Raw genomic sequence first — 25540 nt, 5'->3', positions numbered from 1 at the left:
CAGTTTCCTCATATACTTTATTTTCTTTGGAAAGGGGGATATAACCAAGCATTCATGTTACATGTTTTACTTCGTATTTAAGCTCACCGGACAGGATACATACAAAACTATGGAGCTCAAAAAGAAATGCAGCGTTGCCACGTCTAGTTTAATGGCGTCTGTCTGTCTGCCGTGGCTTGTCGGGGGTAAGGCAGTGAGGCGCGGGGGTTCAGCGTCCAGGACTTTCTCCACTGGTACCATGTCGACTCAGCTCTGCGGGAGCCGAATCCGAGGCCAAAAAAAACAAATAGAAAAGAAAAAAATACAACAAATCCATTTCCTGACCTGGTAAAAAAAAAAAAAAACGAAAACAAATCTAACACCACGTCACTACTGAGGCTTCACAGCTCAGCTCAGTGGGAAGACTGAAGAGGAGAAAACCTTCACACCGGTGTTACGCCGAATTGTGTCTGACTGCAGTGGATTGCACCCCCCCCCCCCCTTGCAGGATAAAAAAAATAGACATCAATAAGACCTCATCAGTGAAGCAGCAGGGAGAAGTTCAGAAGATGCTGTGAATCATCTGTAACAGGACAATCAGTGTAACGGCTGGATCTGATGTCGGGCACGGCGCCGCAGACGGGGAGGCAATTCGTCGCTCCGTTCACTCGCCGAAACGCCCGACGTTCAGGAAATAAAACATAAAGCTGTGTGCAATCAGGCTGCGAGGGCCGCGCATCCTGCTACTGCTGCATTCAAACCCCCCCCCTCCCTCCATAAACATCAACCCAAACACATTTAAATATAACTTCTATTCCGTCCCCGCGTCCCTGAAACGCCGCGGCGCCGCTACAGTAACGGTACACACCAGGCTCCGTTCATAAGGCATGATTTTACACTGAGAGACTGCATTAATTACGTCAAGCCACGGGGAATGTGTGTGTTGTAAATAAATACAAGGCTGAGGAGAAACACCGGGGACGGGAAGTGAACAGAGAGACCGAGCGAAGGTAGATGAGACGACTGGAAACCTGCAGTCGCCTGCTACACTCCAAGCTTTTTGGTTTTTTTTTCCCCGACGCCACCTGCTCACTTTTCACGCCCCCAAAAATACATCTCATGGTTTCTTCTTCTTGTTCTAAGGCCTTTTTCAACAATAAAAAAAAAAGAGAAAGAAACCCAGATATAAAACACCTCACACAGGAAGTCCTGGGGAGTCGCTGCTCCTCCGTGTTCCTCAGACCTCGAGTCTCCGCCCGCCTTTTATCACCACTGATTGTCTGGAGCTTCGTTCTGCAGCGGTATACAGAGGCGTGTGTGTGTGTGTGTGTGTGTGTGTGTGTTGCATCCACCTGGCACCATCATGGAGGTCAAAGAGGACTTTCAGGTGATAAAAACATCTTTGAAATCCAGCAGTTATCTAATTATTTGGTATTTAAATCGTGTGAATGGTGTCGAATCGTGACGCAGCCCCGGACAGACGATGAACCTGACCCATCGCGCCAGCCGATGTCCTCCATGATGGCCGCCAGGAGGCGCTCCACGCCGCAGGAAGTCGAGTAGCGGTGGCAGCGAGTGAAGCCAGACCCGGAGGCGAGAGCAGGACCCGAGGCGGCGCCGCGCTCCTTATAGCACCGTGCTCTCGCTGTCCAGCTCACAGTCTTTGGGAAGAGGCAGCGAGGTGGAGGACGAAGAGGAGGAGGAAGAGGTGGAGGAGGAGGAGGAGAACGCCGGCTGCTGGTCCACGGCGAGCTCAGGAACCAGAGCTCGACTCATCCCTTTGAAAGACATGGCAGGGTCTGGACAGGAGGACAGGGGACATGATCAATACACCGCTCATTAGCAACACAAACACTGATGAATGGAAACGTTCAGAGCTGCGGGGTGAACAGCAGGGGGCGCTGCATGCTGGGAGACAGCACGGGTTATTAGGAGCAGGAAAAAGAAGCTGATAAGAGCTGAAATGAAGATAAACATGCGTTTTAGACGGTGGGGGGCTGAAACAACACAGAGCGGATTCAGGAACGGCGTCTGTCAACGCTTTGAGGAGGAGAGAATCCAGTTCGACACACCGGATTGGTTAACAGAGGCCAACGACTCCTGATGAACGGAATCTGATGCTGGACTGAAGGTGGAGCTTAAAACCTTTCAGAACAAATTAACTGGAATAGTTTAAGAAGAAATATTCACCGTAGAGCGATATTCAAATGGCCAAAATCAAACAAACGTCTCCAATACTGGATTTGAAGAAAAGAAACGAGGAGATCTTCACTGAACTTTAAAGTTCCGGATTAAAGGAGAGAGCAGCATATTCTCAAAAGCAGCACAAGTGGAAAAAGCCATAAATATTTAAGTCTTTCTGTGGTTTGAAGCACTAAAATCCTCCTCGGTGGAGTTTTTTTCATCTCCTCTTTAAAGCCTCTGCATTAAAAACACGTCTGAGATGACAGAGGCGCTCGCCGACGCTCCGCCTGCAGGGGGCGACAGTTCGGCATGAGCGCCAAAATAAAACCAGGTGAGGCGGCAGGCAGAACGAAACGCGCGGCGATGGATGGAGTTCAAAATGGACGAAGCTCTGCTGAGAAACGTCAACAAACCTCTGACATTCGCCTCGCTCGTCTGTGGAGGTGTTACAACGCAAGACGGTTAGACTTTAGCAGCAGCGGGGGAGGGGGGAAAGTGCTCTGGGGGGGGGGGGGGGGGGGGGAGGAGAGATACACACCCATCATCTTGAACGCCGAGGCACACACTCCGTTGGTCTCGCCGGCCGCCGGGGACGGCTGCGGCGGCGGCGGGGATGCTGGGTCTGTTCCGGGGTTTGGGGACGGGCCGCGGCCGGGGGAGGGAGCCCGACTGGTAGGGGGACGGGGACGGGGGGGCGGGGCCGTCCGGGCCAGCGGCGGAGGGCGGCGGGGAGTCCGGGGGCGTGGGCGTGCCCGGAGGCGAGGGGTCGGCGCTCTGCGGGTCCGCGGCGGCCGGCGGCGCCGCCGGGGCCTGAGCGGTGCCGGCCTGCGTGGGCGGCTCCGGCGGCGGGTGGCTGGGCGCGTGGAGCGGCGGCTGGTTGCTGGAGTGGCGGCGCGGCGTGGCGCACGGCTGCGAGGCCGGGGAGGTGGGCGAGGCGGGCGAGGGGCCCGACAGCGGCCGGGGGGAGGGGCTGGCGGGCTGCGACGAGCCGGGCGGCGAGGCGGGGGTCACCGTGGTGCAGGGCTGGCTGGGGGGCGGCGCCGTCGGCTTGGGAGGGGGAGGAGCCTGCTTCTTAGTCACTGAAAACATCCAAAATACAGAAAGTTTGAGATGATCTAATTCACTTCAATAAAAAAAATCCCATAAAAATAAATATGAATGTGTAGACTTGTCGGGTTGAACCGTCATACAGCTGCTCGCCACAAGTCGGAGCTACAGAGCCGCGTTTGAGTAGAGGCAGGTTTAAAGCAGACTTTTCCAGATCGAGTCCAGCCTCCATACTGAGGGTAACTGATTGAGGCCTCACCTCGCCGCAGGGTGTGCGGACTCGGCCCCGTGGGTCCAGCCCCGGGGGTCGCGGCTCCCAGCTGCCCTGCAGCCTGCCCCCCTCCTCCTGAGCCGTTCCTCTGGAGCACCGGCGTCGGCGTGGACGAAGGGTCTCGTGGCTTTGGGTTGCTTCAGCAAAAACAAGAAGAAAAAAAAAACACTTGAAGGATTTGTGAGCAGCTGCTGCAACAAGCGTGCAAGAACGGAAAGCTTCCTCTTTTACTGCTGACACGGCGTTGTTTCAGACTCCCCTCAGCTGTCATGTGCTGCAAATCTAATCGGAGCGTCTCATCTCCGTTCACCTTCCCGGCCCGGCCTGCAGGAATGGAGGAATGCTGCGCTGAATGCCGCGATCTGTCCGGAGATGAATGTTCTCCTTTCACCGGCCAAATCAAAGACAGCCTTCAGTCTTTACATAACAGGCCTCTCAAAGCGGTTCCAGCCAGTCGGTGTGAAGTTCCCGCTGATTCGGGTGATTTGAGGAGGAAAGCGGAGGGATGGGAAGTGGAGCGGCCATTGTTGAGCGCTTTCTGTGGGCCGAGCCCAGACCAGCACGCATTGCTGCAGCTGTTGGCGGCGTCAGAAAACTGGTGGCTTTTTGCTAAACTGGAGAGCTGAAGTGTGTGAGACGGATCAGAGCGGAGCCTCATCGATCGGTAATCTACAGTCAGCAAACATTGAAGAGGACGAACAGTGAAGACACGGAGGCATGCAGGGCCCAGAGGTGGTGTCAGCCAGATCTGCCTCAAATATCAAAATTTATCTTCACTGTGAATAAAATAGACGCTGTAATTTAGCCGGTCTGACACGAGCTCCGCCAGGCGTCCCTCTTACCTGAGCTCCTCTGTGTGCTGAGCTAGAAGCTGCTGAGCGGCCGCCAGCGCAGCCAGGCTCTGCGCCAAGCTCTGCTGGGAGGCGTCGAACCCCGACCCCCCCGCCGGAGCCTGTGGCTGGGCCTCGTACGGGGGCTGGGGGCCCGGCCCGGCCCCGTGGCCCTGGCCCTCCACTGGGGGCAGCGGAGGCTGGAAGGCGGGTGAGGTGTGCTGCTTTCTACCTAAGGTGTTACTGCCTCTACGGAGCGAGTGGTCCGAGTACTTGTTAGGAGTGCTGGAGGGGGGGTGAAGGAGAAGACAACACCAGCGCTTCGATCAGATTAGACCAGAATTAATAAATCTGAGCTCAATCAGAGAGTTAGAGAGTTAAGAATGTTTCAGGATTAATTTACAGGAAGCAAAGGAGAGGGAGCCGGGATGCACCGATACCAGCATCATCCAAAGAAAAGAACCTACATTTGTCATATTAACATTGCCATCTCTTCTACCTTGATACAGGTATCAGTGCATCTCTGACAGGGACTGCAGGAAGTGGCTGGATTAAAGCCACAATTTAAGTAAATATGGTGAGTCAGAGAGAAGAGAAAGATAAAAACGGCTCCTGATTGGTTACTTCTCTTTGCGCGCGGCGTCGGCGTCCGGCCCCAGCATGCTGCCCGGCCTCTTCCTCTCGATGGTGCTGCTGTCGTAGTCCGAGTGGTTGTTGTGGTTGGAGGCCGGCGTGGGCATCACAAACATGCCCGACACGTTGAAGTCCACATCTGGAAGAGGAGACGACAGCAGTCCACTCAGGGAGGCTCTGATTCGCTGGCTCTAGCTGCCTGTAGCTGACGAGACGAGCTCCTGAGAGTTCATCTATAACCTAAAGCATGTGCGTCATGGCGCGGCTCGTTTGACTGTTTATAATCCAAAACAAACAGAGGAAACACTCAAAACACTCGGTTTTTACGGTACGGCCAGCAGATGTTGACGGCCAGGCTGCCAGCACGCACTGGCAACAGAAATGAGACGGATTTTAACCACCGAGCGGCAAATCTGGATCACAGAGTCCAGGAGCCTACCCTCAGGGAAGAACCAGTCGGCGTGCTGGATGATGGGCTCCACGATGGCCACCACGTGCACGGAGGTGGCGGCGGCCATCTCAGCCAGACTCCTGGGCGAGCGGCAGCAGAGGAGCGGAGATTAGACGCTCTCGTAATAACGAGGAGCGGACTGAAATGACAGGCCGTGGATAAACCCCGCCCACGCCCTCCTCACCCTTCTGTCTTGGCCCACAGCAGGTTGGGTCCCAGGACAATGGCGATGTTGCTCGGCGTCATTTTGTTCACCTCGCTGTCCTGAGCCAGCTTGGCTAAAAACTTCACCAGATACCTTTAAAGAGCAGAGGCGTTAAAAAACTCAGAAGTGAAAAAAAACCAGAGGGAGATGTTCAGAGACAAACCTCAAGTTGGTTTTGTTGTTCTTTGGTAGCTGATCACAGACGACCCAGAGCGCCTGGAGCCGCTTGTCTGGGTCCGACACACTAGAACGACAGAAAACAATAGATAATTGAAAGCAGAGCGCATCATTAGCCGGTGCCCGCCAGATGGCTTCGGCCCAGCGAATAAAATATTCAATACTGGGACAGCTGATTGACGGCAATAAAGCTGTGAGCCTTGCCTGGACGCCTGGATCCAATCGTCATAAAGCTGGTAAGTCATCAGAGGTTCAGGAAGCTCCCTCAGGTAGGACTTCAGCGCTCCTGAAAACACGACCAGTGTTCAGTTTGAGCGACGACATATTTATCGTTTCGTCAGAAAACACGGGACTGGAAGTCGTCTTCCAGTGCGAGTGTGTGCTCGGCCTTCACGGGAGTCTTTACAGTGGTGGAGGAGCGCTCAGCCATACTGACTGCAGTGTTTACGGCCTCGGCGCTCCCTCCGGCTCCTGCTCTCATCACTTCAGGACACAACAGAGAAAATGTGTGTTTGTTTGCACGCACTGCGGCCGGAGGGGGAAAAACTGCAACCGAGCACGTCTATGAGACGGATTACGGAGAATCGCTAAAGCCAATTTAATGAAAAAAGAGCTTTCTGGACTGAATTTAGGATAAAATCACTGAATTCAAACCGACACCTGATTTAAATGTGCGTCTAAGTGAATTAAGTGTGAGAGTCGTGGAGGTTGGAGTGTTTTCCATACCAGCGACGGCGTGGGGGTCCGAGTAAAACTCCTCCAGCTGCGAGGTGGAACAGTCCAGCGCCGCCTTCAGCTTCTTTAACTTCGATGCTCCTGCTGCGATCCTGAATAGACCCTGACACACACACACACACACACACACACACACACACACACACACACACACACACACACACACACACACACACACACACACACACACACACACACACACACACACACACACACACACACACACAAAGACAAACAAAACACAGTAACATCAGCGGCAAACAACGACGACAAAGACATACAAAGCCATTAAACGTGCGCACAATGGACCGCACACTTCCCAAACAGCGGCGCACAGACCGGCTCTCCGCCGCCTCGGTTTGCCCGCTTTAAGGTTTCATTATGTGCAGCTGGCAAACACACAAATACACACACACACCCAGCAGTCAGAGCGCGGCGAGCCATTTACTCCGACACACAAACAAAGGCCGTCTTCACACTGTAATGACGGGCCGGACTCAGCAGGGAGGGAGCGGGGAGAGTGAATGAGGCGCTGCACAGTCAACACTCTCTCCACCTCTGGTTTTCTCTCTCTCACACACACACACACACACACACACACACGTCTGATTTATGGACAGACGGCAAAGTGGACTCTATTGTTTTCTATATTTGTTTCAGGGAGGAGACGCTTTTTCTGGAGAAGCTTCGCCGAAAGTCGGATCTTTCCGTGTGTCTGCTCCTCGGCACCGAGGCGACCCTGAAAACAAACTCCGAGCTCTGAGTCAGTTTAATTACGCCGATGAGCAGTGGAGCTGCTAACGACAGCTGGAGCTTGGTGTGTGTGACTTCTAATGGGACACGCTGGCACTTCTTCCACTTTAATGGTTTCAGCGAGGAAAACAAAACAAGCGATCTGTTAGAGACGTCACACACTTTGACATTCATGTCAGAACTGACCGAAGCCTGAAGGTTCTGCCCTAGAAATGATAAACAACACTTATTCTTTCCCCCCCGATGATAAAGCCTGTTTCTGTTGCGCGGTCCTCACCTCCTCCTTCATGCCGGTCTCCAGAAGCATCATGATACAGGCTTCGATGGGCAGGGCGATCTCCCTGCCGCTCCGCTTCAGGTGGTCGTCCAGCCCCGTGCCGAACGCAGGCTTCTCCGTCCACGAGTCTGACAACAGCGAGAGCGAAGAAGACAGTGAAAAGACAGGGAGGAGAAACTTCTCTGTCGGCAACGTGTGATAAAAAAAAGAAAAAAAGGAGCATTCTGTGTGAGAGGCATGAAGCTGGTTTGGATGGAAGAATTCTGGGTCAACAAGTGTCTCTGGTCACAGTTTTTTTTTCCTTTTCCTGCACTTTACTAACCCATAAAGGATGCTGCAAAATAATAACCACATGTTTGCAGCCAGTAGAAGTGACTGATCAGCCATCTCTCTGTGTTTATGAGCCCGTGTGTGTGTGTGTGTGTGTGTGTGTGTGTGTGTGTTGGTGGGGGGGCACCTAGTGTGTGTGTGGAGCTCATGAGTATTGGCTTCATGCTGGGAGGCCAGGTTTGTCTGGTTTGGAGCATGAGTGTGTTTACTGCAGAGAAAACAGGCTCGTTCAACAAAACAGGCAAAAATAAAATCTGAGAGGAGACGTTGTTCGTGAAATGGAAAAAAAAAGAAAAGAGAAAAAAAAAAAGTATTTCAGAGTATGGACCAGTGAAAACAAAAGGCGTTGATTTAATATTTAGCACAACTTCAACCCAGAAGTCAGGAGAAACGGCGCAGACGGATGTGACGGCAGTGGAGGCTGCAGCAGCTGCAGCAGTGAGGGAAAAGCTGCTTCTGGCCTCAGCAGCTCCTCGTCACGGCACTTCTGAGCAAACATTTCCAGCGTCTGGCATGAAACGGACCGTAGGAGAGGCACCAAATGGCACCGAGGAGAGTGAAAAAAAGGCTGGAAAAAGTTGCCAGAATATTCTCTGCAAAGTATGTAAATATGTCAGTGCTGTGTGTGATGATAGAAAGCCCTTCCTGCAGGCACATGCACATCTTTAAGTGCAACAGATATGACAGTTATAGACTGTACATAAAGATTTCCCACATAAAGCATCGAGATCGTACTGAAAAATGCTTTTAATTCTCTATGAATTCAATAGTTAAGCAAGGGAGACAGTATTCAGCGAAAATGACTACTTTCAGTGATTGAATTATGTCCTGTCATGTTTCTCACGGCGGTTTGGTCACTCAGTGCAAACGACTTAGAAATGAGTCGCAGTTAGAGAACTGGAGAAAATACTAAACTGCACTGAACAGTTTTCCATGTGGAGCCGTATCGCAGTGTCTGCAGGCTCCGAGTCTGGGAGTCAGAGCCACAGCACAGGGTTTAAGGTTAACAGTGAATCTAAAGTTGCCCACAGGTGAGAATAAAGGTGTGTGTTTGCCCTGCGGTGGGCAGGCGGCCTGTCCGGGGTGTATCTGGGACCGGCTCCTTTGATTCTCCGTTCATTCACATCTCATCAAAACTGAAATCAAAGCTCCCCATCTCCTCCACCGTACCTTGCTGAGCCTGGACGGTTGGCAAGACGCTCTCCAGAACAGTGAGAGACTTCCTGTGGTAATCAGCCTGAGCTTCCAGGAGCTGAAAAAACACACACACACACACACACACACACACACACCAATTAAGGTGGCAGGTTGGCACGTATAATAAGACACGCAGCAAACATGACGGCAAAGAAAATACAGGCTCTTGCCAAATGTCTAGCTGTCCAGCTGTGAACGTTCCCACAGAACATCGGCCGTGCGACACTCACCGTGATGAAGTAATGCGCATAGTCGCCTTCTTTAGAGAAAAAGCTGTACATGTCTGCAGCCAGCTGATCCTGTCCAAGGAAAACACACAGCCAAGTGACAGACTGAGACGTGTCATTCATCAAATTAGCGGACATGCTTGATGCTGTGAGGGCGGGTGTGCGGGTATGTGTGTGTGTGTGTGTGTCAGTCGGCTAAAGCTTAACGTGACTCATAAATCCTCCTGAAGGGGAAGCGCCAGGCTCGGCCTTCCTGGTCAGAAAAACACATTGTGCAGCGGCTGCACACTAAAAGCTCGCCAGGGACTCAGTCCATTAGACGCAAACACACACATACACACACACACACACACACACAAAGCTGCACGCACGCGGAGCTGACGGGGCGTTTTCAGGAGTCTGCATGCGTCAGCAAACTGCCTCAGAGGACCGAAGGGTCCTACAGCGCCCAGCCTCGGTCCGGACTGGATGATCTTCTTCTGTTTAAACTCTGATCATTCCTCGTAGCTTTGATTCAATCTTGAAGCATCTCGCTTCCACTCCGAGGTTTCAGCGCCGGCGCCGCCATGTGGACTCACCTTGCACAGCTCCATTTTGTTCATGGCCTCATCCACCTCCTCCTTGAGCAGGTCAGCCTTGGCCGTCAGTGCTTGAGTGTTTGTTCCTGAGATTATTGACTTGGTTGCCTGCAACCATCTGAACCCAGGAGGGAGGAAAAAAAAAACCAGAGGGTGATGCATCACAGAGGACAACAGGTTGAAACTCAGGACTCGGAAACAGAGTTATTATTTCTGAGAAGGAAAACGGGACTCGCCTTGCTCTGGCAGAATCATAGTCCAGCACTAGTTTGGCCAGCTGCTTCCTCTGCTTCAGGATGTTGGGGATATCCACCTGAAAGACGGGTCAGAATAGATTAAGAAGAAAATTAAAAATGTGGTCAATATATAAACATAACTTCTACTTTCAAATCCATGGATCTTTTGAACATGCAGAGCTATAGGAGCTTTGACTGTATCAGGCTTATGCAGTTATGAGGCGAAGGTGTCGGGTTTCCGACCTCTGCGAGCTGGCTGAGTGGATCCAGAACGTCTTTCTCTATCTGCAGCTCATGTTGCATCAGTTCTGCCGCCAGACGGTTCTCCGCCTCGCCGCACACTTCCATCATCTTCCTGCCGACGCCACAAAAGGGACGGGAAGAGAGCGCACGATGTTAGAAAGTATGTTCAGTCTCGGGGGCGTTATTCTACACATAATGTGAGACGCCTGCCTCATTCAGCACTCCTCTGTGTTCAATTCAGATGCGATGGTTATATCTCTAGATGCAGAGAAAGTCTTCGATTGGCCCTATCTTTTTTTCACTCTCAAAAGTATGGTATGAGTGATAGATTCATTAACTGGATCCAAATCTTAAATACATCGCCTCTCTCAGCTGTCATTACTTATGGCCTTAAATCCAACAATTTCGGCATTGGACGCAGAAGTAGGCAGGGATGCCCTCTAAGTCCCTTTCTGTTCGCTCCAGCTATGGAACCCTTAGCTACTGCCATCAGGACGGACCCTGGTATTGAAGGTCTTTTTTTAAATAGCCATCAGCACAAGATATCACTTTATGCTGATGATGTCTTAATATTTCTGAACTCTCCAGGCAGGTCTGTTCCAATTCAAATATGATCAATTTAATCACCCAACATGGCTCCTTCTCGGGTTATAAGATAAATTTTTCTGAAAGTGAAGCTATGCCTCTGTCGGGTTCACGTACAGCCTCTCCTAGTATTTCTCGGCCTTTTCGTTGGTCCCCAAATGGATTGACCTATTTAGGAGTTACGATCTCTCCTAATTTAAAGGATTTATATAATCTTAATTATATTCCACTTATTCAAGCTATCAGTCGGGATTGGGGCACAGGGCTCTGCACGTAAAATAGTTCCTGATGAAAAACGGCATGGCCTTGCTGCCCCATCCGCCGTATTCCCTCGATTTAGCCCCGTGCGACTTTTTTCTCTTCCCAAGAATGAAAACGGAACTGAAGGGGCGGAGATTTGATGACGTGGAAGAGGTGCAAAAAAAAAAAAAAAAAAAAATCGAAGAAAGCTCTTAAAGGGACCATTACGCAGGAGCATGCTGACTGTTTTGAGCAACGGAAATCCCGGCTGCAGCGCTGTATTCAAGCCGAAGGAGAGTATTTTGAAGGTGACAGATTTGATTAAAGGTGAAAATAAAAAAAATAAAAAGTTATAACCACTGGCCGGTTTCTTTTGGGTCCCCCTCGTATTTGGACTGTTCCTCTGCACAGAAGTTGCGACCTGGCTTATTGTCCATAGCTTGGCCAAAGAAATCTTAATATAAGGACTAACCATCCTTTTCCTTTTTTGTTTTGTTTTTTCCTTCTTCGTTTATGTTTTTATGATGCTCTGCTTTGTACAAAATGTTCAATAAAAAAATTATATTCAGTCTGCTGAAGGGACTGAGCAACACGGACATTTAGCGTGAAATACATGTGGTACAATTCTGTGTTGCCTGCCTGGAGCATGTCACTGCAGGTAAAATGCTCAATGTTTCACCAGAAACGCGTCAATGAAACACTTTTTAAAATCAAATCAGAACTGCGATGCCTCCTCATCATATCCGCAGGGAGGATGTTTCATGATCCACACCTTAATCCACTCGGCACGGTGGGAGGGCAGTAATCTCCGCCCGTGGCCCTTCTTCTGACCCCTGTCAGTAGCCGAGCGTAAAACCAGGTCAGTGTAACGTCGTCATTTCTATTGGTTTGGATCCACAAGCACACAGTGACGGCTCCACTACGACCATAACCGAGGGCTTATGAGGCCGTCTCTTCTCCAGGAATTACACCTCTGTAAATACACAGCTCATGTGCCAAATCAGACTAAGTGCTGTACTTTCCCTTCCTTATTATTTCCAGACAGACACACGTCTGCCGTGGAGATATTTCACTTTCTAGATCCTCAAATGCAAAGTGACCAGTTCTGCTCTGTGTCCATCATAATGAATGGCTTGGAGCTAATGGAAGGAAATTGCTGTGAAAGTACCAGACGCTAAAACAAAACAGGGCAGATTGCTCGGCCTCGTGTTTCACACTCTCTCCCGGGTGCGTCGGCTCCACTTAGCCACAGTTGCCGAGGACGAGCGAACTCGGCGTCTGGTTTGTCAATTAATCTCGAACTCACCCTATGAGGGAATCTTCCCCCAGCTGGTTTCCTCCTTCCACCATGGCCTGGGACAGCGCTGTGAGGGGGAGCTTTTTCTGAGGCGGAGGAAAACATTCGGACAGATTAGACTCGTATCGAGGCCTCGACCGCTTCGGCACATGTAGGCAAACAGAAATCCCTCTTTCTACACAGTAACTCAAGTTCCAGTCAATGGAAATCCCATCGCGGACTTTCCATTGTACAGATAAAGAGCAGATTCACAAAAAAGAGGAAGAGAGGTTTCCGAGCACAGGAGGAAAATATAGACGTAAAATAGGATTTAAGACGCCGACTGAGGAAGTGAGACATCTATCAAATCACGACTGCTGGAGCCTATTCTGACAGCGACACACGCTCATGAATGTGAGCTGGACTTCCTGTTTTCATCCAGAGAATCCCAAAAAGGTAAAAGTGTCATGCAGAGCGAAGAGAGATGGGAGGTGAAGAAAAGTGTTTTAGAGGGCCGGAGAGGTGGAGTAGGTGGCTTTACCTGACCGTTTCCTGTATAGAGGCGTGGTACGGACTGTGGTGCGTATTTAGGTGGTGTTGGGTGGGTGGGTGGGGGGGGAAAAAAAAATAAAAAACAAACAACACAAATCATGGACTGGACTGCTTGTGGTGGACACATTGAAGACATTTATACAAAGAACAGGAAGACATCGCCCCGATGCGGGAAGCGACGCCAAGCATTTTGAAGCGATAACAGAGTTTTCACGGTGACGGATGCGGCGTCTTACGTGTCTCTTCTCGGCGTCAGCGCCGATGTGTCCCTGCAGGCACGACACCATCCGTTTGTGTGTGTTGTGGGACACCACCCGCACCAGTTCCATGCGCCGCTCGATCTGTGAACGGCACAAAACGTGAGGGGGGGGGAAGGCATGCAGAAAAAAAAAAAAAAACACAAAAGTTGTGAGTTTTTAACTACTGAATGAAACACATGATGCATTAAAACAAAACATGAATGGTTAAGTACGAATTACTGAAGAGATTTTCCTGCACCAATCCAAAATATTGTAAAAATCTGGAGGCTCAAACATGATGGATGAAGCTCATCCCAGGAATGTTATCTCTGAAATACGTGACTCATCGGAAGTGCTTTCAAAGCCACGGCCAATGAGCTGCGACCCCGAGCAGCGAGGGGTCCTCTGGCTTTGAAAAGGCCTTTTTGGCTGCACAGGCTCTCTCCTGTCCACCACACAGATCCACTCTGTGACAACTTATAATACTGGCTTTGACTGAAGTCACGGCCATTCAGGCTTAAAGACAGAGGCTGACTGAGACTCGGCGGGATGACGAGTCGCCGCCCAGGTGTCTTGAAAGGGACAGTCAGTGTCAACATTAGGCCGACTGTCGCCCAGTCGTGAATAGAAGTGACGAGTGAAAGTTGCCGCTCCAGCCTGCTTAATAAGTCCGGCCAGCATAAGTGTGACAACGTGCAGAACTGGTTTGCGTTGGCAGCATCTGTGAGAAAGGCAAACGTTTAGGAAGCGTTGGGGTTGAGTTTCAAACAGACCAGGTGTGTCTTCAAGTGGTTCCAGGCAAAAACATCTACTTTTAAGCCGGGATAAACAATGTTCCAAATATAAAATGGGAACACGGAGGTTCTGAAACGAAGGGACACAAATGAAGGAGGGAGGATCAACTGAATACCAGACGATTGTGTTCCAAAAACAGAACGGAGTCGGAACTCTGGAATTCCACAGCAGATATCCGCCCCCCTCCCTCCACTTTCCCTCCCTCTGTTCTCGCACTCTTACGTCATCCCCGACCTGTGGTGGCCCCCGGCATTCCCCAAACAGCTGGGTTAGATACACACTTACTAAACGCACGCTCACGCCTGAACACACACTCACACGCAGAATCTATAGGTTAAAATCGCCTGGGAACATGTTTAGATTCATCCCAGCGAGTACCTGGCACCGCAGCATCGCAGGGATTCCCCCCCCTGTGCTTCAGTTCCTGAGTGGGCGCATGGGAAATGTTTGGATTACAAGGCAGTATTCTCCTTCCTCTCATTGTAACGAAGCAAGGTTAGACACACATGTCCGTACGCTAAAGGAAGACAGTATGCAGGGGAGAGGGAAAAGTGCGGGGCAGGGTGCGATTTTCCCTCCAGCTATGCGATGAGGTCAATACTTGGTCAATCCCGTGACGCGTCACAGGCCAGGGAATCCCGTTAAGAAGCGGGACGGACGGGAGAGAAACACACAGAAGCTGCTGTGTTTGTTTACTGGTTCCTAAGAGAAAGGATGTTAACATGTCTGGACAAGGACCGAAAGCACAGAAATAGCCCAACGTGACGCATTAAGGGTGGAAATACTCAGTCAGCCACCGACGGCAAACAAACGCTCCTTGTTTTGATTCGGGATGTGTGACAGCAGGGTTCAAACAGCTGGTTGCCGCCTCAACCTACAGGGAGTGTACCAGCAAGCGTTCCCGAGCTGCTACTGTACGCCGAGGAATGGACAGCTGGTACAGGAATGCTGGGCGGCTCCTCCGTCCTGTGGAGGACCGGCTTCAGAAACCTAAAGACGGGCCGAGGACTCGCATCGGAGATAAAAAAGGAGTCGAATGAGAGGAGTGTCAGCAGAGATTCACAGGCTGGCTGCGCCCAGCTGCTGAGCTGGAACAGCAGCTGATATGGAGGGATGAGCTGAGCCGTCTCGAGCGAGACCGAGGAGTTCTGATTCGCCGTGACGCCGAAAAGCATTTCACTACCTCTAGTTTGAATTCTGGTGATCATCAACCAGTAAACTGCTTATATTTTGGGCTCAGGACAAAACAGAATATACATGATCTTAAAATAAATTCTATATTTAGTTGGAGTACAAGCCGTCTCGTGGTCTCACTATGAAAACCAGCGATCAGCTGATCAGCCGATAGGAAACCAGCTTCATGCTTCTGTTTCTGTCACATGACCTCAACACTTCCCAGTTTTATCAAGTTTTCAATAATCAAGAGTGATGATTCAGTTACAAGCTTAATATTTTTCCACTACTTTACCCAGAATCTTTGAACACCAGACGGAAGCATGCGAGACTCAGATTTAACCTTGTGGAGCTCCATGTTTCTGAACTGCATAACGCAAACTACCAAGTGCCCAATTTGAGATTTTTTTCCTGAAAACAACTCAGAAATCACACAGAAAGCTGGACATGTAGGCAAAAGCTGAGCGTAACTAACAAAATTGAATCCTCATGTTCCTACCATGTCACCGGCGCCGACATGCCCGTTTCTCATCACCATAACTCTGACAGTATTTATGACCGCTGCACAATTCAGTGGGGAAATGGACCTTTGTGTCCATATAGCCGTCATTACGGAGCTTGAGCAGCACGGCCACCCATCTACACATGTTTTGACAATTATAGTACCACATGATCACAATAAATCCATTCAGTCCAGCCATGAGAGGGTTAAATCAAAAGGGAAATAATCAGAAACGTTCTAACATCCGAGCCGCATGTTAGATGCAGCTTTTCCACTTACTGAACTACAAAATCACTAATATGTTTTGGACATGAGACAAAGCATTCAACCCAGGAATGAAGGGGTGGAGCGATTTTCATGTCCTCATGACTCACTCCCTTTTCTTGTCATGCAGTTTTGTCCTCATGAGTGAGAAACAGACACGGTGGACGGTTTCCAAACAGACGTGGAACAACTGGGTCTCTGAGAAACAGTCAAAGTCAATTGTCAGATGAAATATAATATAGTCTCTCTGTCCTTGGCAAAAAGCACCCCGAGGGTTTAGTCACCACTGTTCACTCGTCCACTTGCATTAGAGCGAATCGAGCTGACTTTAATGTTCTCTCCGTCAGTCAGCTGTGTCTCGTGCACGGCAGTAAACGCTGGTTTGCTCCCATCATCTGAGGAAGGACTGCATCTAAAGTTAGCACTGTCAGCATTAAAAAGGGGTGGAGGAGAGGAGCGGAGGGTGGCGTCTGATAGGAATGATGCAAGGACAGCTGAGTTTGTTTGTGTGTGTGAATGGGAGGCGTCCCGACGCTTCAAAGAAAACCCTCACGGCTGGAATGCCTTTGCTGAGCAGCCAGTTTCTGGTCCCTACCCCACCTGCTGTCTGGCCTCCGCCGTCCTCAAAGGCCTGAAATGGTGTTCTCTGGGGATATCCCAGCGCCAGCAGCGTTCACACGCACACACACACACACACAGGGCTGGAGGAAAACATCTGCAGCCGCTCTGACCTCTGCGCGGCTTTACCGGCGAGCGCCGGACAGCAGAAGTCCCACGAGTTTGCAGATCCTAATTTCAAGCGAGCGCAGCCCTGCACTGATTAGCAGTCTTTAGCGAGACCGGAGGATTTAATAAGTGATGCCAGCTGCTTCATAGCTGGCATTAAACTCACATACTTTTTAGCCATGTCAGTGCAGAGTCCAGATGCTCTTTAAAGGGCAACAAAAGTTGCCTAGTTTTTGGTTTTTATTCAGTTATGTCACTTGATTTAAACTGTTCCTTAAATATCACAATTCCAAAAGTTCATTTTAGTTGAAGGCAGCTGCTCTTTTAGGAGAACCTGCTGGCGTGCAGCATTAAGTGTTGGTAGTTTGACACCAGCTTCAGGAGTCAGCTCACACAGAACGAGTGCCGTCTGAACCACCTGTAATACAGTTATTATACAATACTGAGGCCACACTGTGTGTTATATAAACACTATCCTGATGCCCTGGTTCGGGGGGGGGTCAAACATAAGGCCTGTGGGCCAAAACCAGCTGGCTAGAGGCTACAATTTAGTCCATAATGCCAACAAAAACGGGAAAATCTCAAAGAAAACACATTATTTGAACGAGAAAAGCTCAAATGTAAAAGGTTATCGTGGAACTGTTCCACTGGTCATGAAACAGGTGGTGTGAGGAAACAAAAATAGTGCTTTTTATTATTTTTAAAAAATACCTCTGTCCATCTGTGATTGAACCCTTTGAAATGCCAACTGCATCAATTACAGAATGGATGAGAACAGCCACGAAACCGGACTGGAGCGGCGTCCGGTCCGGTCAATCATTTACCTGGAGGAGGTCATCGCTGAGAACTTCGGTTTTCTCCGCTCTGTGGGTGAGAAAAAGGACAACAGTTCAGCGCCAACGGCACAGCAGCGGCAGATAAGCGGGTGGACACACCGAGCGCTCACGGTGAAAATATCTGCAGCACAAAAAGGCAAACTGGTTTTTAAACGCCGAGCGCCTAAACGGCGAGTCTCGGGCAGCCGTGGGAACGAGGCAGGAGCGGACAGGTCACTTCAGTTTATTATCACAGTCCAAACAGCAAATTTGGCAGTGAAAATGTTTTCTGTAAACTTTGTTACATAAGACCTCGTACGTGTTTTAAAAGCTTGAATACTGAGAAGAACTGAAAAAAAAAAAAAAAAAAAAAAATCAATGGTGGGACAACTAGAGTAAAATAACCTGCCACCGGCTCAACAAGCTTTGATTCCCCTAAGCTGCAGGGCTCGTGGTGTCGTGCACAGACCGGCCGCTCAGGCCCGCTGCGCCTGAGCCTATTAATAGTAAACTAATAGTTGGGCTTGACGGGGTCAGACAGATTAGATTCACTTAAAGGGAGAAGGCTGGGAAACACGGGCTCAGCGCGCAGCGCTTATCAACACCTTCACACAGCCCGGAGGATCCTGTCAGAGGGTCGCTGACCACGGCCCAGGCCGGCCGGGCGTCATGTACACGGCGACAGAGCAAAGAAACGCACAAAAACGGCACATCCCCGACGTGAAACGTCACATTACAACTTTGTCTCGAGGGGATTTTATAGCATTCCACCAATACGTGGTAATGAGCCAAGGGAGGAGGCGTGATGGCTAAATGGCTTTATGTAACTGGCACACTGCTAAATAACAGGCCTCTCTTCATTCCAGTCCAACCTTCTGTCTAATTAATGCTACACAAAAGCAGCACTGTGCAGGCATTGTTACGTCCAACTCAATCGCAATTTTTTTTCCCCCCCCCCCCAAGTCCAAGTTCACTCCTTAATTGAAAGGACATGTAGACAGTCGCTCGCCGGGGTTTTGGGTAACTGGAGCTCCAAACGAAGCCTGGGCCCTCCTCCAAAATGAGCTCTCTATGAACGATAGTAACCTCCTCACAGCTGCTTTCAATTACAACTCAGAGGAACCAGGAAGAACGGAGCGAGGCTGACAGAGAGGGGAGCGTCAGCGCGGGGGTCAGAAGGAAAACCCCAAAAAGTGACGCTCTCAGGCAACTGTATGTATTTTACCATGTAAAAAAATACACAGATGAACCGAAACGTTTTCCCTGCCGGGCCGGTGAGGCCACACATCTGCAACGCCACTGAAACCGACAGGCGAGACTTCCATACGACTGTGGAAAAAATGTGAGCCACACAAACACGCGCAACGCGTTATTATAAAAGCCACAGCAAGGAATCCGTGTTCTGGTGTTGTCTGCATGCCCGGGAGCTCTTGGTGTGGTCCCGACCTACAAAACCAGCATATTCATAAAAGTGCACTCATTAGTGAATACACACCTAATGATTACACACCGAGTGGTTCAGCGTTTAATGCACAGAAATGACGTGGATTTCCACTAGTTTGATCATTTCACCCATTTAGTCACGCTCCAACATAGATACAATTATCCCATTAAAGCTGAGACCAACCTGAACCATTAGACAATGGTCAATGAAATGTGTCACCCGCACACACCGTGAGAAACGAGGGAGAATCGTGTCACATCCTGGTCTGCTGGGAAAAACCACACACACAAAAAAGAAAAAAAAAAAAAAAAGATGTGTTGCAATTGTTGCCTCATGTCTTTGTTGTCTTCAGGAGTTACCAAGAAGCGAGTGTTCCCTGGTAGGAAGTATTTATTCATTCATTCATTCAATAAGACTTCAAGCATTGGTTAATTAGTTTAAAAATGGAGACAGAGACCTTGAGCTTCACAATAACACGAAGACGGGAAAAGTAGTGCAGTAGCAGTGAAGTGGAGCAGTGAAGTTAATGGAAAAGGAGCTGGCAGTCTGGAGACTTGGTAACTAGGTTTCTAAGACATGGGAGGAGTTAGAAGATGAAGCTAAGAAACTTTGAAAGCAGTTTGAAAACTTTATGGAAATACCGTCACATGGAGTGACGTAAAAGATAAAACCTGAGGCTGACTGGAACTTATAAACAAGAGTTTGGCTTTAAGCTTTAATGTGCAATACACAATGGTGTAGCTGCATGTAAAAAAAAAATAAAAAAAAAAGGGTTTCCTTGATCATAGCAACATATGGATGTGGTATTGTGGAACTTTTGCCATCTGTATTTATCTAACTACTTCAATCTAAGGTCCTGCTGTTTGTTTCCCATTTACATGACAGATTTGAAGCATTTTCAAAACGTTCCACCACGGGAGCAGTTTTCAAAAAGCTGTTCAGTACCGCTGTCATGTAAACAGAACCCCAAAAACACAAGAAAAGCTTTATGCCTTCACTTTAAATCACTGCTGTGTAAACGGGTCCTAAATGTTAGATTTAGTTCTCAGGACCAGCAGCGTATACAGACATAAAAATTAAATTGTAAAACAATGAAAAGGAATAAAAATATTGAATCATAGATGAAAAGAGGGCAGCATAACAGACAAACACAAAGAATGGAGTTATGATGGCATGGGGAAGCTGGTGCTGGAGCCTTGCTGTTTAAACTCTAATACCGCAGAGTCGTTTTCCTGAGTGAAGGAGGATAAACAGTCAGTTACTGGGTGGGTGGAGTCACCCATGCTGCAGCCGCTCTGCTCGTGCGCCGGCTAACGTGCATGTCCTCTATGGATGGTAGGCTGCAGCGGGTGATCTTCAGTGCCGTTTGCACCTCCCTCTGCTGAGCCTTCCTGTCCAAAACCCAAACATTTCTCAAACCAGGAAGCGATGGAACCCTTCCAATGCATTAATAAAAAGGGGAGCAACAAATCTGTCTCACTATTTCAGCTTTTCCAGCCAAATCAAAAACATTAAAGGAAACCAGACCAAACAGGATACATGTCAGTAGTTCTGCTGAGGGGATGTGGATGGGAGCGAGCACACCTGGCGAGGTATGAGTGGTCAAATATTGGCGTAAGCCAAATCAGGGGGGCTCTCGTATCAAACGCTCTTGGAACAGCAACACTTGTGTAACCGACCTTCAAAGGCCGGGTGTCACAGTGGCCTAAAATAAGCAGCGTGCCGCTCGGCCAGAGGACAAACAAACAAAACAACAATTGTTTTGCCTGCGTCAGCTGACCCAGAGCAAACGCGGCCGGCCGCAATGTGCCCGAGCGATGCCACCGCGACAGAAAGTGTGTCACCGTGCGCCGCATGTGACTGCCTAACAGCGAGCGTTGCCCGCCGCACGGCCGGAAGCCGCTGGTTCAGAGCGGTAACTATGGTGATCTACTATGAAAGCGGAGTAAGTGAACTCCGAAGCCGCGGGGACAATGGAGCGGCTGTTACAAGGCACTCAACACAATCGGCCGGCCCGAGGAGAGGGAGGGTCGGCCGCCGAGCGCCGCAACAGTTGGCAGCTTAAGGTCGGGAGTAATGGATACTGGACCCAGATGAAAGAAGCGGGGGGAATAATTGAGTGACTCAGCTCACACAAGCTACCTAATGGGGCTGACGGTGTGAGCGGCTAAGCTAACGTCAGGCAAGTGCAGCAAGGAGCAAAGCGGGAGAACGGACAAAATCTGTCCAATTACTGTGCAACTCAACAACAGATTAATTGTTAAATTGAAAAACTATAATCAATTTCATTACATATTCAGTAGCTGTTCTAAAACTGAGATGAATACAATTAATTGATCACAGATATTCCAATTTGTATTTTATGCCCCGTTTATAATGCCACAAACCAATGAAGCAATTTAAACTTTACACGTCGAGGTATCAAAAGCAGATCAACGAAGGCATCCTGACAACTTATCGTTTCTGGCTGTGGAGGAACAGAGTCAAGCAGCTTTGTTAATTCAATTGTGACATTCTGCCCACAGTCATGGGAAAACCTGTTTAACTCCAGCTCCCCCCCCCCCCCCCCCCCCCCCCCCCGAGTACAAAGAATCTGTGTCAAACTGTGGAACACTGCTGTTAAGCATGGCATCAAAAAAGGATTGCATAATACCACTGTTTATAATGCCAGTGATTAGTGCTGTGATGAAAACATCCCATATCCTGTCACCCCACTGCAGGAGGGGAAATCTGAGCTATTTGTGATGGTTTATTAAGGTCCTCTTGTAAGTTGTACACCTCTACATTTTAACATGCATCAGCAGCGAACGTTTAGAAACAGTGACTCTGTGATGCTCGTTTTGTGCTCGTCAGCATTTAGCAGTACTTCCTGTTGAACTAGCTAAATACACCAGCGCTCCTTAAATCCTTCACCCATCTTCTGCGACCGTTTCATCGAACTCAGCCGTACACTTTAAGTCAGTCCCAGCTGACGACGGGTGAATGCAGGACACACACTGGAAAGGTCCTCAGGATCAGATTTCCTTCAGCACAGTGGCCAGTGTGGCTGCAGGATTTTAGGTGAATCTGCAGCAATAGTATAGTGCCAACAAGATGATTCATGATCAAAATACTCAATGATCTTAACTTCTTTGTGCCTTGAGTTTTTTTTTCTTTCAAATAACAGAGCTCTGTTAAATTTGCAGTTTGTTAGTATAAATGTTCACTGTTCAGTCAATGTTTTCATATGAAGATCAACTTGTGATGAATTTATCATCCTCACTTGTTAGCCGAGGATTCAAAATGCTGAAACAGTTTCCTAAACCAACCAAAAACAAACAAGTCAAAGTCCCTCCGGAAGTATTTGTTTTATTGGCTCGTCTGTTTTAAGGGCAGGAGGGCCTGTCCCCGGCTTTATAGGACCCTTTGGCTTTGAACTGGTCCTGACTGGCATCCTCTGTGAGCAAACTCCTGAAGCAGACCAAACCATGTGAGTCGCTAATCAAATTCCTTCCTCAGTCCGCTGAGAAAAAAAAACTTATCTGAAGCAGATTTCCTGACGATCACATGTGACACTGCTATCGCAAAAACAACAAACGACAAACTGCCTAACAGCGTAGTATTCTGATCTCCTCTGTGAAGCAGGCAGCAGATATTTCACTTCACTCACAGGTAATCTACTTTAAATATGCTGCTATCTGACCACATTACTCTGCCCCATCAAAGCAGGGCCAAGGAGTCCACTGACTGCAAACCAGAATAACTTTCCTCAGATAAAAACCCCTTGCTATGTTCCCTGGCATGGATCATGCACACTTTTCTGTGCACGTCAGCGTCGCTCTCTCACCCCACGTTTTCCTAGCTTCGCCTCTGTCGGTGTCTAGAAAGCACGAGTAGCACTCTGGGAGGCAGCTTCCTGTTTGTAGGAGAAAAAGGAGAGATTTCCTCGGCGCGGCTGCTTACTGGACACAGTGTTCTGCCTCCTCACAATCACAGGAACCCAGGGGGCAGCGGAGAGGAGCCTTTTGCAATCCACATTTTTCATTTTTTTTTTTTTTGCAGACACACGAGCAGCCCCAAATTTAATGGACAGAGCAGAGCGCGCCTGCATGCCCCAAATCCGGCCACCGACTGCTCACTCGTTCTGAGGACCGTGCAGACGGGTGCATGAGGGATTAACCCTACTCGTGCATTCACGGGAGCGAGCAACACATATGCAATTGTCTGTTTTGTGCATTACACTCACTGCAGTTATAATTCACTGCTGGGACAGTGCACAGGGGAAATTATGAGTATTCCAGCTGTCCTGAGTTTCGGCTGCACGAACGCGACTGGAGCACACGCTCAATGCAGACTCTCCTGATAGTGTTACCATCAAATAAACACTGCAGCTGACTGGCAAACTGGCAATTACTCTGTCTCGTGCAACTCAGCCTGTCTGCCTACAATGCTGTGCGTCTGACTCATTACTTAAATTCTCCATTGCTTTTGAAATGATTAATTATTCATTCATCGGTTAAATAGAAAACGTAACTGGGTTGTTAAGTATCTTCACTTTTTAAATGCTGTAATTTTCAAATAATCCAGTGATGTCTGAAGCAGAGACATTTCCTTGTTGTCTTTGCAAACAAACCGGCAGGAATCAGTAGCACTCCTGGCAAAAAGCTCAGCGTGAGCAACAGGTTTAGCAGAGCTGGGCTCATTGATCATCTGCCTATCAGGGCGACGCTTGCAGGAAGCTGCAGCTGAATCCGGATCAGAGGACTGGAGATGGATGCAAATTACAATACTGTAACTCCCAGTATGTCAAAAGTCTTGGAGCTCAAGATTCTTTTCTGGCAAACTCCATTGTGTAGTTTGGATATCTTTGGTCCCAGAAGATCATAATGAGCAAATTTATCAAAAGTCATAGAATGTTTGCCTTGTAGCTATTACAAATACATTGATGGTAAGTGACTGTTTTAAGATAAAACTCCAAAGGGGAATTTAGGTGCCGTTTTGTGCATTTTATTTACTAGCATGAAATCAAATGCATGCATATGCAGGCCCAAATTGCTAATTCCTGTCATTACAGGGAAGAAAACTGCACCAACAATTAAAGATTTGATGGCTGCAATCTCTTTTTGCATAGTGCAAAATGGGCAGATGCTTGAAAGGAAATTAATGCAAAGATTAGAAAAATCAAAGGGAATTCAGTCCATTCTAAGCAGTGAGTATGGTACAGATTGTGTACATGGGCCTTAATCTGACACAACCATCAACTGCATACACCCCATGTCCAAGTAAGGTGGCAAATAAGGCCAGCTTTCTCACACATTATCGATAATGAGATGACAAAGGCCTCTGACGTGTCTAACACATCATGTTTTCTCACCAGGCCAGGCCAAGATCAAGTTACACCAGTCATCCCACAAGTACCAGAGGTTTAACACTACAGCTGCCAGAGCAGCAGTCTCAGTGCAGGGACTTCTATTGAGGAAGAACATGCAAACTCCATGCAAAGGCCCCCACAGGGTTCAAACCAAGTATTCTTGCTATGAGGTGAGGGTGATCAGGGTCAGATTACTTTTTTTTTTTAACAACTGCTTTGGCGAAATCCACATCTGTTTTCCCCATCTACAGGTCTCACCACTTACTGTAAAGTTAGCACATTTTAAACGGACTTGATCAGCATGCAGCGGACATGTGTGAAGTCCCCAACTCCATCTGCATCGCTGCTTTTAAAGCCTCTTGCACAATTTCACGTGCCATCACTTTTTTTCATGATTCTTTAAACCTGGTTGAGAGCCACTGAAGGCAACTGATGCGTTCACTGTCCGTGTCCACACAGCCAACACCAATCAGTTACTTTATTGCTGTTGCCTTATGCTGATTATCCTTTCTCTAAACGCGTTTTACGCATAACTTCGAGTAAGCGAATGATTAAAAGTGGGATTAGATCCACCAGCACTGGGAGTGGAGTCAGAAGAGAGAAAGTGTGCTCGCTAGTTTGCTAATGAGAATCAGGGCAGTAAACGATGCACATTTGGGTACTTGCCTGCCAACAGTCTGATTGGCGAGCTGTTTCATCCGATTGAACTGCTTCTTCATTTTCGCTCCCCTTGCCAGACGTGTCTTCCGAAGTTACGCTTCAAAACCGGGCTTTGGCTTGTCATGAAGTTCGCAGGGCCTCTCCCGAAAATTCCCCCAAACTGTCGCTATGACAGGGAACAACAAGCGAGAGCCATGGAGCACCCGAAGCCAATTAAAAGTAGTTTGTAGCCTCGCTAGCCCCCCTCGGCTAGCCGTTCCCCAGTGGAAATCCTAGAGAAAAGTTTCCGCCGGGGGCGACGGCATGATCCGTAAACCTCCTTTTCTGTGTGTCCACGCACATTAAAGTGCAGGAGTGGAGCCGCGACTGACTTTCACTGGCTCCGCCGGCTTTTCATGGCTCCCCCCCTCGGTTCGCAGTGCTGTCCTTTAGCCGAAGAGCTAGCGCTACGGAGCTGGATAATCCCACGGCCGCTTTTTCCCAGAGCCGAGCCGAGCCGAGCGGATCCGAACAGACCCGAGTGGAGCCGAGCGGGGAGCTCCGAGCACAGCAGCAGCAGCCTGCAG

General features: G+C 49.0%; 1 protein-coding gene across 1 annotated transcript; it reads right to left on the bottom strand.

The window, feature by feature from the left end:
* On the bottom strand, positions 1-25540 carry LOC115384628 (rho GTPase-activating protein 17-like). The gene is given in 21 exon segments (XM_030086864.1): positions 1-1778; positions 2702-2774; positions 2776-3242; positions 3470-3618; positions 4324-4596; positions 4936-5083; positions 5384-5475; positions 5580-5693; positions 5764-5844; positions 5982-6063; positions 6504-6615; positions 7543-7670; positions 9043-9124; positions 9300-9368; positions 9875-9992; positions 10111-10187; positions 10354-10465; positions 12485-12561; positions 13243-13347; positions 17530-17569; positions 24981-25540. Coding segments are annotated over 21 exon segments (2625 nt in total). The 5' UTR covers positions 25034-25540; the 3' UTR covers positions 1-1605.

This window comes from Salarias fasciatus, unplaced genomic scaffold, assembly GCF_902148845.1.
Source record: "Salarias fasciatus unplaced genomic scaffold, fSalaFa1.1, whole genome shotgun sequence".
NCBI classification, from domain to species: domain Eukaryota; kingdom Metazoa; phylum Chordata; class Actinopteri; order Blenniiformes; family Blenniidae; genus Salarias; species Salarias fasciatus.
The sequence above is the reverse complement of the archived record's forward strand: the minus strand, read 5'-3'. Positions and strand labels throughout refer to the sequence as shown.